This window comes from Aegilops tauschii, chromosome 4, assembly GCF_002575655.3.
Source record: "Aegilops tauschii subsp. strangulata cultivar AL8/78 chromosome 4, Aet v6.0, whole genome shotgun sequence".
Taxonomy (NCBI): Eukaryota; Viridiplantae; Streptophyta; class Magnoliopsida; order Poales; family Poaceae; genus Aegilops; species Aegilops tauschii.
In genome coordinates, this window is record NC_053038.3 from 205,183,576 (window position 1) to 205,200,115 (window position 16,540).

At 43.8% G+C, this 16,540-nt stretch overlaps 1 protein-coding gene across 1 annotated transcript; it reads left to right on the forward strand.

Moving 5' to 3' along the window:
* Nucleotides 1–12,305: 12,305 nt before the first annotated feature.
* On the forward strand, nucleotides 12,306–13,124 carry LOC109782096 (uncharacterized). The gene has a single exon (XM_020340682.1). The coding sequence runs from the start codon at nucleotides 12,306–12,308 to the stop codon at nucleotides 13,122–13,124; it is 819 nt and encodes a 272-aa protein (XP_020196271.1).
* Nucleotides 13,125–16,540: the final 3,416 nt, after the last annotated feature.

The window sequence follows — 16,540 nt, forward strand, 5'->3', positions numbered from 1 at the left end:
AAGTGGCATCTTGTATATTTCGTCCAAGGCTTCATGTACTCATTATGGTGCCTTCAAAGTCCTGAAATCATCACTTGTAACTCCGTTCTTGTTCCCCTTGCGCATGTCATCATCTCCATGCTTGATCTTGCTCCAATGTTCATCCTTCTTCTCCAACCTAGGCCCTTCATTTGTAAGCAAGACAAATGTATCCAATTTAGGCAGCATCGTATCCTCATGAACATTAGAATCATTACCAAGAAACGAAAGTACCTGGTAATTTAATTGGCGTGCACAAGCTATAGTAATTGGTCCAGTATGTATAGCAGCAGGGGCTGTGGTTGTAACAATGGTATTGATGTCCTCATCATCTTCCCCTTCTTGAAATGAAGTCGTCCTCGGCGGAAGCTCATCTTCCTCACCCAAATAAGGCTTCAATTCTACAATGTTAAAAGTGGGACTAACCCCAAAATTTGCAGGCACATCAAGTTTATATGCATTATCATTTATTTTCTCTAAAACCTTAAAAGGACCATCAACACGTGGCATTAGCTCTGATTTGCGCAAATCAGGGAATCATCCTTACGCAAATGTAACCAAACAAGATCTCCAGGTGCAAACACAACATGTTTTCTACCCTTATCTCCAGCAATTTTATATTTAGCATTCATATGCTCAATGTTCTCCATAGTTAACTCATGCATTTTTAAAATCAATTCAACACATTGTTTAGTATCAAAATTAACCTTCTCCGAATATGGAAGAGGCAACAAATCAATAGGTGAATGAGGTAGGAAACCATATACAATTTCAGAAGGGCACATCTTAGTAGTAGAATGCAGCGAACGATTATAAGCATATTCAATATGAGGCAAGCATTCTTCCCACATTTTCTTATTATTCTTCAAAACAGCCCTAAGCACATTAGACAATGTTCTATTGACTACTTAAGTTTGTCCATCGGTTTGGGGGTGACAAGTGATGTCTACTACACAACCTTCTTCTTGTAGACGTTGTTGGGCCTCCAAGTGCAGAGGTTTGTAGGACAGTAGCAAATTTCCCTCAAGTGGATGACCTAAGGTTTATCAATCCATGGGAGGCGTAGGATGAAGATGGTCTCTATCAAACAACCCTGGAACCAAATAACAAAGAGTCTCTTGTGTCCCCCAACACACCCAATACAATGGTAAACTGTATAGGTGCACTAGTTCGGCGAAGGGATGGTGATACAAGTGCAATATGGATGGTAGATATAGGTTTTTGTAATATGAAAATATAAAAACAGCAAGGTAACTAACGATAAAAGTGAGCACAAGCGGTATTGCAATGCGTTGAAACAAGGCCTAAGGTTCATACTTTCACTAGTGCAAGTTCTCTCAACAATAATAACATAATTGGATCATATAAGTATCCCTCAACATGCAACAAAGAGTCACTCCAAAGTCGCTAATAGCGGAGAACAAACGAAAGATTATGGTAGGGTACGAAACCACCTCAAAGTTATTCTTTCTGATCGATCTGTTCAAGAGTCCATAGTAAAATAACACGAAGCTATTCTTTCCGTTCGATCTATCATAGAGTTCGTACTAGAATAACACCTTAAGACACAAATCAACCAAAACCCTAATGTCACCTAGATACTCCAATGTCACCTCAAGTATCCACGGGTATGATTATATGATATGCATCACACAATCTCAGATTCATCTATTCAACCAACCCAAAGAACTTCAAAGAGTGCCCCAAAGTTTCTACTAGAGAGTCAAGACGAAAACATGTGCCAACCCCTATGCATAGATTCCCAAGGTCACGGAACCCGCAAGTTGATCACCAAAACATACATCAAGTGGATCAATAGAATACCCCATTGTCACCACGGTATCCCACACAAGACATACATCAAGTGTTCTCAAATCCTTAAAGACTCAATCCGATAAGATAACTTCAAAGGGAAAACTCAATCCGTTACAAGAGATAGAGGGGGAGAAACATCATAAGATCCAACTATAATAGCAAAGCTCGCGATACATCAAGATTGTGCCAAATCAAGAACACGAGAGAGAGAGAGATCAAACACATAGCTACTGGTACATACCCTCAGCCCCGAGGGTGAACTACTCCCTCCTCGTCATGGAGAGCGCCGCGATGATGAAGATGGCCACCGGTGAGGGACCCCCCTCCGGCAGGGTGCCGGAACAGGGTCCCGATTGGTTTTTGGTGGCTACAGAGGCTTGCGGCAGCGGAACTCCCGATCTAGTTTATGTCTTGGAGGTTTCTGTATTTATAGGAATTTTTGGCATCGGTCTCACGTCAGGGGGGTCTCCGAGTCATCCACGAGATAGGGGCCCACGCCCAAGGGGGTAGGACGCGCCCTCCACCCTCGTGGACGGATCGGGACTCTTCTGGCCAAACTCTTTTACTCCGGGGTCTTCTTTTGGTCCATAAAAAATCCACAAAATTGGCAGGTCAATTGGACTCCGTTTGGTATTCCTTTTCTGTAAAACTCAAAAACAAGGAAAAAACAGAAACTGGCACTGGGCTCTAGGTTAATAGGTTAGTCCCAAAAATCATATAAAATAGCAAATAAATGCATATAAAACATCCTAGATGGATAATATAATAGCATGGAACAATAAAAAAATTATAGATACATTGGAGACGTATCAACAAGTAGTACTAAAAAGCAGTTTAGTCCCCAACTTAGCCCAAAAATATCTCCAAAAGTGGCTAAGAAATTTAGTATCACGATCTGAAACAATGGTATTTGGCACACCATGCAAGCGAATAATTTCATGAAAGAACAAATCAGCAACATTAGCAACATCACTGCTTTTATGACATAATATGAAGTGTGCCATTTTCGAGAACCTATCCACTATAACAAATATGCTATCCTTCCCCTTCTTTGTTAGAGGTAGACCCAAAACAAAGTCCATAGGTATGTACTCCCATGGAACACTAGGTACAGGCAAAGGCATATAACATTTTCTTTACCCTTCTTGTGTTTAATGACATAAGGGAAAGTCTCAATGAATTCAACCCATTTAGCATGTCTACGGTTCAGTCTTGCTTGACTTTTAATATGTTTCAAAGATTCATGATCAGAATGAATAACTAATTCTTTGGGCCATAAATAATGTTGCCATGTTTCCAAAGTCTGAACAAGAGCATATAATTCCTTATCATAAGTCGAGTAATTCAGACTAGGCCCACTCAATTTTTCAGAAAAGTATGCAACAGGTTTACCATCTTGTAATAACACACCTCCTAATCCAATTCCACTAGCATCACATTCAAGCTAAAAAGTCTTATTAAAATAAGGAAGTTGGAGTAGAGGAGCATGTGTCAACTTATCTTTCAATACCGTGAAGGCTTCTTCTAGCGCGGTACCCCAAACAAAAGGCACATCCATCTTTGTATGCTCATTGAGGGTGTAGCAATGGTGCTAAAATCTCTCACAAAATGCCTATAGAAACCAGCGAGGCCAAGGAAACTCCTCACTTGTGTGACCGTTTTGGGCTGCGGCCAACTCTCAATAGCTTCAATCTTGGCTTTATCAACTTCAATTCCCTGTGGAGTAACAACATCGCCAAGAAAAGATACTCGGTCGATGCAAGAGGTGCACTTCCCAAGGTTACCAAACAAACGTGCATCACGTAGAGCAATAAAAACAACACGTAAATGTACCAAATGTTTCTCCAAAGATCTGCTATAAATCAATATATCCTCAAAGTAAACTACCACAAATTGTCCAATGAAAGCACATAAAACTTCGTTCATTAATCTCATGAAAGTACTAGGTGCATTAGTTAACCCAAAAGGCATGACTGACCACTCATATAATCCAAACTTACTTTTAAATGTTGTTTTCCACTGACCTCCCAATTTCATACGAATTTGATGGTATCCACTACGTAAATCAACTTTGGAGAATATTATAGAGCCACTCAATTCATGTAGCATATCATCTAGCCTAGGAATAGGATGACGATAACAAATAGTAATATTATTAATGCCTCTACAATCAACACACATACGCGACGTACCATACTTTTTTGGCACTAGTATGATAGGAACAACACAAGGACTAAGAGATATGCGTATATAACCTTTGTCGAGCAGCTCCTAGACTTCACACTTAATCTCCTTCGTCTCCTCTGGATTGGTACAGTATGGTGCATGGTTGGGTAGTGATGCACCGGGAATTAAGTCAATCTGATGCTCAATCCCTCAAATAGATGGCAATCCCGGTGGCAAATCTTGTGGAAAGACGTCAGCAAACTCCTGCAAAATGTTAATGATATAAGGAGGCAAAGGGGAAGGCACTTCGTCGAATGAAAATAATGCCTCTTTGCACACAAAAGCATAGCAAACAGATTTGCTGACATCTAGATCGTCAATATCAGATTTGGTGGCAAGTAAACATGCACTTTTCAATTTAATGTCAGAAGAAACACTAGATGGTTTATTATTAGGCTTCATTTGTTGCTCAAGTTCTTTTGCCACAATCTGATTTTTACTCTTATTTTTCGCCTGTTTTGCTTTATTAGCTCTATTAATATAATCTTTCAAAATGGAATCAGGAAACATAGGAAGCAAAGTAATATGTTTATCCTTATGAACAAGGGTATACTGATTGTTTCTACCATGGTGTATAGAATTTTTATCAAATTGCCATGGTCTACCAAGTAATAAGGAACATGTTTGCATGGGTACCACATCAGAATCAACATAATCAGAATATGTAGATATACTAAAATGCACATGAACAGTACATGTTACCTTAACCTTGCCGTTGTTGTTGGACCATTGGATATAGTAAGGATGTGGACGTGGTCTTGTGGTGAGAGATAGCTTCTCCACCATCTCCATGCTAGCCAAGTTGTTGCAGCTCCCTCCATCTATATTGACGTGAACAGAACGTTCCTTCACAACTCCCTTTGTATGGAATAAATTATGCCTCTGATTTTTCTCAGCTTGTGTGACATGCACACTCAAAACACATTGAGTAACTAAACTTTCATACTTCTCAGCATCTTCAACAACCATGTATTATGTCTCATGATCAGAATCATCTCCACCGTGTTCTTCACTTGTAATAAGAGCCAAAGTCTCCTCATCATAGTCACTAGCGGACTCATACCCACCATCCTCAGTAGCAATCATAACACGTGGAGATTTGCATTCTCTCGCAAAATGACCTCTACCCTTACAATGATGACAAATAATATCATGTGTGTGCCCTATTGATGCCATGGATGAAGAAGAGCTTTATGTAGGCCCGATAGGAGTGCTCTTGTCAGATAGTGGGGTTATTGCCTGCTTTCTTGTATCACGGCTGGAAATGGTAGCTGATGGAGGTGCCAGTGTAGAAGAAGGTGTGAAAGTAGAAGATGCACGCGGTGTCCATGATGAAGGTCGACCTGCAGAAAAATTAGCCGCGCCAATGCCTGTCGATCTTGCACTTCACGTTCCGCTTTGCAAGCAAAATTGAATAAACGAGTGATATTGTTATACTCCTTATACTCGAAAATGGTCTGAATATGTCTATTTAAACCACCGATAAAACATGCAAGCGTAGCTTCATTATCCTCAACAATATCACATCTAATCTTGCCAGTTTGTAATTCCTGCAAATACTCCTCTACATAATTTTTTGCTTGTCTCAAACGATGCAGTTTTCGAAGTAATTCACGTTGATAGTATGGTGGAACCCAACGAGTACGCATAGCAGTTTTCAAAGCATTCCAAGTAGTAGGGATATTAGCATGATATAATCTACAATGTTCAGACCACCAAACAGAAGTAAAACTAGTGAATTCACAAACAACAGCAGCACCACGCCTATCCTCAGGATATTGCAAGCATGTGGGTCGTTGTTCAGTTTCTAACTCCCAAGTAAGATATACATCAGGAATTCTACCCTCAAACGGTGGAATATTCAATTTTAATTTAAGAATATGGTCATAATCTCATACCTGAGGTGCTGCCGCAGCCCTACCGTTGCGATTATATACATGAGGTCGACCTGGTGCTGGTGGTGCTGGTGGTTGCACATAGTTCTGATTTTGATCAACCTCATTCTCGTAATAGTCCTCCACCACTACAGTAGCAGCAGGAGCTACTAAAGCATCAATAGCAGTAGCAGTGGCACCAGAAGTTTGTCCTGGCTCAAGTGCAACACGCCGCGCTCGCCCTGCTGGCTCACGGTGTGTTGGTGGTTGTTCATGTTGTTGGAATGGTGTACTAGATGCGGGTGGTGGCTGTGGTAGACGTGTGAGTACTTCATCAAACTTTGCATCCAACTTGGTGTCAATTGTCTTCTCAATGTCATCAATCCTCTCTAGTGCCTTTCCAAAGCTGGCCATCACGTGTTCCACCTGTAGACCCAACATTTGCTGAAATTTATCATGAAGCTCCTTCTTCGTCATGTTCTCCCAGTCAATCTCATCGGCTTGGTCCTGCCATGGTTAGCAGCAATAGAAAACACACAAGAATATGATCCTACAGACTACTAGAAAATGGTGATGGTGCGGTGTCACAAAACCGTCAAGCAACCAGTTCTTACGCAACAACAGGCGGTGATCAGCAACCGTTGTAGTGAAAACTCTCAAAGCTTGGATAGAGCGATTGCTAGGTGGTGCCAAATGCATGATGTAGATGTATGTGGAATTGGGAAGGCTTATGATATGGTAGCAAAAATGTCAGCAATAATCAATTCAGAGATGCAAAGTTGAATAAACGCTCAACGACGGTACTGTGCTGGTCCTAGGCTAGACCGTGCTAGAGACGCGAGCCTAGAACACTAACAAAATCACGGCGCTGCACGGAAACAAAGGAAACACACGCTCTGAATTTTTTTGCGCTCTTTTTTGCCGAAAATCACTATAACGGTGAGTGTCTCAAAACTCTTCACAAGTCAAAATAACAGGATAGACACGAAATTATTGACTATTTTTTTGGAAATCCGGGCAGCGACCACCAAAAAGTGCGATAAGAATCAGTATGATGACACGTGTCTGAAAAGACTCAGAAAAGCCTAAAACAGGACAGAGAAAAAAAAATATGTTCGCCTGCTGAAATTTTGGCCTAAAAACTGCTCGGGGTTCTACAGATTTTTTTTTCAAAACCGACTCAGGCAAGGAAACACGAATCGAAAATAGATGGATCTCGAAAACAAACTTAATATGAAAAGAAGTGGGATTGGTGGTGGATATATGGTGGTGGTATATGGTAGTAGTGGTGGTATATGGTAGCAGTGGTGGTATATGGATACATATCGGTGGTGGTATATGTATTCAGAGCGGTGGCGGATAAGTTGTGGTGGTAGATGGCAGTAGCGATGATGATGGTGCGGCGGCGGTGTGACAACTTATGACCAGAACTCGAAACTCTAAAAGACTAGATGATGCAAACGCAAATTCAACAAAGCAAAATACTGAAAAGACTATGCAAGGCTCAGACTATTTCGAATATGATGAACTAACCCTAATTTTTTTTGGTTTTTTTGTGGACTACAAGTATGAAGAACATACTCGATGTAAACTACAAAAAACTGTAAAATCTCACCGAGCAACCTGGAAATTTGATACCACTTGATAGAGGCGAGGGTCCTGATCTTTCGATGAGATGATAACTATCGGTTTGGTAGAGTCGACTTTGATGATCCGACTACAAACGTGCCCGACGTTGCGCCTTAGCAATCGCTAAACCAATCTCCTTAGGTTACTCATGATGCCGGAAGCACGATCAGCCTGACCACGAAGGTATATTCCTCCATGCAATCAAAGAACAAGCAAGAATATGATAAAGCAATCTGAATATTGCGAATATATATGAAGTATTGATGAAAGTGGAGATCCGAAAGCGGTCTTGGTCTGGCCGTTGGACACAAACGAAGTACACGAAGTTGCAATGGCTAACTTTTAACTAGACAAATCCAAAAGTCTAAACGGTGCCCTAAGGGCTGTATATATGGAGGAAGATGGGGGCAATTTCGTGGCCCTTCGAGGAGGGGTCCGAAACCAACCCTGTCTCTTGTTTCCCCACACATACAGACTCGAAAAATAGCCTATACTCAACTATTTCTAAATTACATGGGCCTGACCCAATAATAAGGTGACGCGGCACCTATAATAGCCTCTGGACGAAATTTATGAAGTGGCATCTTGTATATTTCGTCCAAGGCTTCATGCACTCATTATGGTGGCTTCAAAGTCCTGAAATCATCACTTGTAACTCCGCTCTTGCTCCCGTTGCTCATGCCATCATCTCCATGGTTGATCTTGCTCCAATGTTCATCCTTCTTGTCCAAGCTAGGCCCTTCATTTGTAAGCAAGGCAAATGTATCCAATTTAGGCAGCATCATATTCTCATGAACATTAGAATCATTACCAAGAAACGTAAGTACCTGGTAATTTAATTAGCGTGCGCGAGCTCTAGTAACTCGTCCAGTATGTATAGCAGAAGGGGTTGTGGGTGTAAGAATGGTATTGATGTCCTCATCACAGAACTTACTAGTGAAAATCTTATCACAAACAGTCGTAATTGAATTGGGTGTGTTGCGGCTACACAACCTGGTCAAGCACTTTGCATGCCACAAAAGCAACACTGAATGCATGCTTCAGGGAGGAATGAAATTGTCGTACTCAGTGAAGCCACCCACAATCACCAGAATGTAGTTGAAGGAATCCAAAATGGGAAGACCCTCCACAAAGCCCAACTAGAGCTAAGAAGTGAATCAACTTATTAACAACATATTTTATGAATGATCCGCAAAGGGGCAAATAAACTAATGCAAGAGAGAACTTAAGCGAGCTATTTGAAGGATGTTTTTTGTGAATTGTCTGTAAGTGATTGCATCTGTATTGCGTTTGTATTTGCCTTGTATTTACAAATGGCAAACGATGATTATTGTTTCCCATGTCTTTCTTTGGCAATACATAAGCCATTTGCTTGAGCAGGTGAATGGAGTCTAAGATTTTTTTCGTACTCTTGTCACTACAAAACGTTGGCTATTTGTGGCGTTTCACTTGTGTGACATAAAACCATCTTTCATCACCAAAATTGCCCTGGTGATGTTTTCCAGCCGTCACCCCCACCGTCATTGAAGCACCATCACAAAAAATAAATTCTTGATGGTACCACTTTTTTCCACACAAGATCTCTTTGGTGATGAACCCAAATTTTCCACTGACGACCATTTTCGGTTACAGCACATACTGTCACCTAAGATCATTTTTGGGGACGATAATCGATCACCAGTAATCGACCCGTGGGTTTATTCATGTAGACTTTGTTGGGCCTCCAAGCACAGAGTTTTCTAGGACGTTAGCAAATTTCCCTCAAGTGGATGACCTAAGGTTTATCAATTCGTGGGAGGTGTCGGATGAAGATGGTTCTCTCTCAAAGAATCCTGCAACCAAATACAAGTAGTCTGTTGTGTCTCCAACACACCCAATACAATTATCAGTTGTACAGGTGCACTAGTTCGGTGACCAGGCGATGATAGATGTGTAATATGGATGGTGAATATAGGTTTTTGTGATCTAAACGATCAAATAGAGGAAACTTGTTGTTGTTGAAATATATATAAGCATATCTTCCTCTGTCATAATAAAATTTAGTGACATCATGAACGAATTCAACAGTATAACTATCACATAAAGCATAATTTTCATGATCCACATGCATAGAAATTTTATTGCTCTCCACATAAGCAAATTTATTCTCATCAATAATAATGGAGGCAAATTCAACAAAATAAGTATCATATGCAACTTGACTAACATAATCAATTTGATTATTAAAATCATGATGACACGTTTCATGGTTATCACTATTCCTTATATCATAAGTGTCATCATAATAATCATCATAGATACAACTTTGTTCTCATAATAATCAATTGACACATCTTCCAAAGTAGTGGATTCAACACTAAATAAAGTAATGACCTCTCTAAATCCACTTTTATCATTGTAATAAGATTCAACACCCTCCAAATAGTGGGATCATTGCTACCTAGAGTTGACACTCTTTCAAACCCACTTTCATCATTGTAATAATTATAAATATGAGGCATGCTTTCATCATAGTAATTTTTCTCATAAAAAGTAAGGTGACTAAAAAGATCATCTTCATCAAACATAGCATAGTCAAGCTTATGGCCTTGCATATCATTAGTGATGCGGCGCATCCTACGGACATCACCATGTCAAGAGTCTGTTAGGCAAGTGACATGTGCGACATCTACTTCACATACACGAAGGCGAATCATCTGTGTTGCATGTGTTCACTTGACTCCTTCGAGGATGGTATACTACATGACACTGCACTTGTGTGCACAGATAGGTATTGTCGGAATACCACGGGTGACGAGGAGGAGTGCGAGCACAAGTGTACAACTACACCATCTGTGAGGGAAGCATGGAAGCGATGACGGAAGAAGACGGAGTTGCTGAAACTACAATGGTCGGACATCCGGGACAGTGGCCGGACATCTGACGCATGTGCAGCCGCCCATGAGCTGAACCAACAGACGACCAAAAGCATCAGGGGCCGGACATCCGGCGCAAGCCCGGACATCCGGTCTTCCCCAGAAAATCCAGCACCACAGGTACAACAGCGAAGGCCAACGCCAGGCCGGACATCCGGCCCGTGCCTCGGACATTCGGCGTCCTGCGAACGACCGAACATCGAGCCCCCAGCCCAGACATCCGGCGCCTACCTGCATGCAGAGTCGGGCCAGAGGCCCATGTATCCCTTTCCCCCTCCCACTTTGTGGCTAAGACTATAAATAGACCATCTCCCCCCTCTTTCTAGGGTTAGCATTATGATAGCTCATCTTAGTTGAGCTTTGATCCTATCTATACATCCTTTGAGAGAGAGAGAGACACCACTCCCAAGGAGTTCAAGACCTCCATGTGAGCATGTGAGAAGATCCCGAGGGATTCAATACCCCATCTCCTTTGGATTTGGGATGAACTCTACCTTGTACCTTTCCCTTTGTTGTTCATGTACCTTGTGATCTTGTGTGTTTGTTAGTCTAGTGGATGTGTGATTTGACTTGTTCTTGATTGTTCCTATTGTGATTTCTCCCTGTTCTTCCCGGTGTTCATCGTGTTCTTAAAGGAATCCCCCTCCAATTCGTGAAACATCGGCCCCTAGGGTTCCACCGTACATCGATTAGCATCATGGATATTCCAAGAATTCATACTAATATCATTGCAATCATTCTTATCATTCAAGGAACTCACACCAAACATTGTGTTAAATTCTTATTTTAGCACTTCATAGCAATTATCGGAATCTGATGAGCACATCAATACCATTGTTACACCCACAACCCCGGCTACTATACATACTGGACCAATTACTAGAGCTCGTGCATGCCTATTGAATTACCAGGTACTTTCGTTTCTTGGTGACAATTCTAGTGTTCATGAGAATATGATGCTGCCTAAATTGGATACATTTGTGTTGATTACTAATGAAGGGCCTAGCATGGACAAGAGGAATGAACACTGGAGTAGGATCAAGCATGGAGATGAAGGCATGCGCGAAGGGATCCAGAATGGCGTTTCTAGTGCATATTTTAGCACTTTGAAGCTTCTGTGATGACCTACAAGGACATGGACGAAATATACAAGATGCCCCTGTTAGAGTCCAGCACACCGGCGGCACCCTATCCTAGAGTACACGCAAAGCTATCACCACATCGGTAGCTTCCATGGATAATTACTTACTTGTGTTGTAATCAAACTCTGTAAACATCTGGTGATACAAATACATGAGGAGGCTAGCCGAGGCAGGCACTGAGCCACCCGGTGTTTTCCCTCTTACATGGTATCAAGCTGGTCGGTCCGTTCCAGCCAAGAACCCGATCCCAAACCCTAATCCTGCTCACCACCGCTGCTTCCCTCAGCCCCCAGCCTACTTGTCACCATGAACGCCGATGATCTGAAGAAGCTCGAAGAGGAGCTCAAGAACCGTGAGTCCATCCTGCAGGCTCGCGAGGAAGAACTTCAACGCCTTGCTGAGGACAAGGGAAAAATTGTCCTCGTCTCGTCTCCTGCACCCTCCTCCTATGCTGCCTCCATCAAGACCTATGTTCCCATCACTCTCGATCTCCAAGACTCCAACTACGTCAAGTGGCGTGAACTGTTTCTCGTTTCCCTCGGACGCTACGGCCTCTCCAATCACGTCATCGGCGATGCCGCCGCCACCCCCTGGGACACTTCGCCTACCTCTGACTTGGGGCGTGATGACTTCACGGTGCTCTCCTGGATCTAGGCTCGATCTCCATCGAGCTTTTTGGCATCATCATGGCTCTCGGCTCCACGACGCGACAAGTCTGGGACTCCATCGCCATTCTCTTCCATGACAACAAGAAAAGCCATGCGTTAGCACATGATGCCGAGTTTCACAACACACCGCAAGGAGACAAGTCCATCCACGACTACTGCGCCAAGCTCAAGTCCCTTGCTGATGCTCTCAGCGATGTCGGCCAGAACATCTCCGACGAAACTCTCGTCCTTACAGTGCTCCGCGGCCTCAACGAGCAATTCAACCATCTTCGGTCTTTTCTCCCGTTCCAGGTGTCGTTTCCTTTGTTCCTACAGACACATTCGACGCTTGTCCTCGAGGAGACCCAGAAGAAGACATACGCCAAAAACGAGGCCGCTACGGTGCTATGGGCCAGCGGCAACAACATCCTTCCTCACACCGGCAGCGAGCGTGCTCCTTCTCCTGTACGCGGCATCGGCTATAATGGCAACGAGTCCCACAATACCTCTAACCACCCCATCGCACCCTACTCTAACCCTGGCCGTGGCGGTGGCACTAGCGGACGTCGCGGGCGTGGCGATGGCCGCGACAACCCGTGGATGTTCAATCCTTGGACCGGCCTCCCGACTCGTGCTCAACATCAACAGCAGGCTCCCATGGTGCCATGGCAGCCCCGCTGGCGTGCTCCCAACACCGGTGTATTGGGCCCTCGCCCTGGCCCTGCTTCTTTTCAGGCGTACACCGCCTACGGCCCCCAGAACAGCAACAACAGCGCCATGATGCCGCCCCCATCTGCCGGTTATCCAGGAGGTCCACAACAACATCAGCTTGATCCAGCTCTCCTCAACGCTCTTTAGTATATGTAGCGTCTAGGAAATCAAGAGTCGTATATGGATTCAGGAGCATCCTCTCACATGGCATCCGATCATGGTATTCTTTCCTCCTCCCAACACATCTCTTCCAATCTCGCACATTGGCACGCACACTCTACCCTCTCTTTCCAAACCTTTGTATCTTAACAATGTTCTTGTCGTTCCACACATCATAAAGAATCTTCTTTCTGTTCGCAAACTTACAACTGATAATCTGGTTTCGATAGAATTTGACCCTTGCGGTTTTTCTGTGAAGGCACTTCCCACCAAGATCGAGATTCTTCGATGCAATAGCCCCGGCCCACTCTACACCGTCTCTCGCCCACACCGCCCGAAGCACACGCCATCACCACCACCCCTGATCTTTGGCATCGGCGCCTTGGGCATCCCGGTCACCACACTATGAAGCGTCTTCAGATTTCTCAAAATATCTCATACAATAACGTCGTGTCACCCCTCTGTCATGCTTGTCAACTTGGGCGACATGTTAGATTACCATTTTATTCTTCTGTTACCTCCACTAGCAAACCTTTTGCTTTATTTCACTGTGATCTTTGGACTTCTCCAATTCATAGTACATCTGGCTTTGCCTATTATCTCATTATAGTTGATGATTTCACACATTATTTTTGGACATTCCCGTTACGCAAGAAATCAGACGTGTATGCTACTCTTCTAGCTTTTCATGCCTACGCTCGCACCCAATTTGATCTATCTATTTTAGCCTTTCAATGTGATAACGGTCGGGAATTTGACAACACCAAAATAGATACATTCTGTGCCACCAACGGCATTCTTCTTCGCTTCTCTTTACCATATACTTCGCAACAAAACGGCAAGGCCGAGCGAGCTATTCGAACCACCAAGAATGTCATTCGCACTCTCTTATTTCAAGCCTCTCTCCCTCCACATTTTTGTGTTGAAGCACTTCACACTGCCACCTTCCTCATAAACATCCGACCAACCTCTTCCACCAAGTTTCTCACACCACATGAATCTCTTCTTGACTCCTCACCTCCATACGAATCTCTTCGTGTCTTTGGTTGTCTTTGTTACGCTAACACTACCTCTACCTCTCCCAATAAACTATCTCCTCGCTCTACCAAATGTCTATTTGTCTTGATCTAACAACTAGACGAATCATTATATCTTGCCATGTTGTTTTTGATGAGTCGTCCTTTCCGTATGCACCACCGCCATCTCCTTCCCCACCACGGTGCACTGAAATTTTCGATCCACCCGAACTTGTGCTGGCGCCCATTATGCATGCGCCCGCTACACATGCACCAGACAGCCCCCCATCCATGCCTCCCCAATCCAACCAATCTTCTGCATCGCCGGCTGCTAGCTAGCTTCCCACCCCTCCTTTGGATTCTTCTTCTCCCGACAAATCACCACCTAGGCCAGCTCATGTGCCCTCTTCGGTAGCCATACCACAAACGACCGTAGCACAACCCACTCTGATCATCCACCGCACATGATCTACAACCGGTCGGCTTCCTCCACCCATCGACCGGCTTAATCTTTCCGCCATTGCCTCTTCCCCTATCCCACATAACTATCTCATGGCATTGCGTGATACTAATTGGCGTCAAGCAATGCAAGAAGAGTTTGACGCTCTCCTCCTCAACCACACATGGACACTTGTCCCTGCTCCTCCCGGTGCAAATATTGTGAGCGGAAAGTGGAATTTTCGCCATAAATATAATGTTGATGGTTGTCGCTCGTCACAAAGCTCGTTGGGTAGTTCGAGGTTTATCTCAACAACCAGGCATGGATTTTGATGAAACCTTCAGTCCAATTGTTAAACCCGCCACTGTTCACATTGTCCTCTCCCTTGACATCTCTCAATCCTGGCCCATTCACCAGCTAGATGTCAAAAATGCCTTTCTTCATGGCCATATCGATGAAGTTATCTATAGTCAACAACCCTCCGGCTTCGTTGATCCTCGTCGGCCCACTCATGTTTCTCGCCTTCTTAAATCTCTATATGGACTCAAACAAGCTCCTCGCGCATGGTTTCAGCCTTTTGCCACATTTTCTCGTAATATTGGGTTCATCGAATCCAAATCTGACGCCTCTCTGTTTACCTTTCACCAAGGCACCAGTGTAGCATACCTTCTTCTTTATGTCGATGACATCATTCTTATAGCCTCCAGCCCATCTACTCTAGCTACTATCACCAAAGCGATGACACGCGAATTTGCTATGCAGGATCTCAGTCCCCTACATCACTTCCTTGGCATATCTATTAAATGTACATCTACTAGCATTCATCTCTCTCAACGTCAATATATTCTTGACATCTTGTATTGTGCTGGCATGCGCGACTGTCATCCGGTCAGCACCCCCATTGACACCAAAGCAAAGCTCTCTTCCACCTCCGGGTCCTCCATTGCTGATCATTCTCAGTATCGTAGCTTAGCTGGTGCTCTCCAATATGCTACCCTAACTCGCCCAGACATTGCTTATGCGGTCTAACAAGCATGTCTCCATATGCACGATCCACGTGACACACATCTTTCTCTCATCAAACGCATTCTTAGATATCTCCAAGGCACCCTCAATCATGGTCTTTCTTTACATCGCACTTCTTCTCACTCTCTTATTGCCTACTCGGATGCCGATTGGGCTGGATGCCCGGATACACAACTCTATACTTCCGGATTCTGCATGTCTCTTGGGGACAATCTTATCTCATGGTCAACACAGCGACAGACGACTGTCTCCCACTCCAGTGCGGAGGCAGAATATAGGGCTGTTGCAGCAGCCATCTCCGAGTCATGTTGGGTACGAGAGCTTTTTACAGTAGCTTCGACGGCCAATATTGAGTGCCACCATTGTCTATTGTGACAACGTCATTGCTGTTTACTTGTGCGCTAACCCTGTTCAGCATCGACGAACCAAACATATCGAACTTCATATTCACTTTGTTCTGGAGAAGGTCGCACTTGGCGACGTTCGCGTATTACATGTGCCCTCCTCCTCTCAGTTCGCAGACATCTTCACAAAGGGCTTACCTACTGCTCTCTTTCAAGAGTTCCAATCCAGTCTTCAGGTCAAGTCCTCTCCCGGTTCAGGCTGCGGGGGCGTGTTAGAGTCCAGCACACCGGCGGCACCCCATCCTGGAGTACATGCAAAGCTATCACCACATCGATAGCTTCCATGTATAATTACGTACATGTGTTGTAATCAAACTCTGTAAACATCTGGTGATATAAATACATGAGGAGGAGAGCCGAGGCAGGCATTGAGCCGCCCGGTGCTTTCCCTCTTACAGCCCCTTCATAACTTTAGTCCATAGCTTATTTTAGGCCAGGCCCATGTAAGTTCGAAATACTAAGTATAGGCTATTTTTTGAGTCTGTATGTATGGGGAAACAAAGTTAGGTTGGTTTCGGA

Bases quoted from the DNA above. Each gene is read 5' to 3' on its own strand.
- LOC109782096 (XM_020340682.1), top strand. From the start codon at position 12,306: ATGGCTCTCGGCTCCACGACGCGACAAGTCTGGGACTCCATCGCCATT.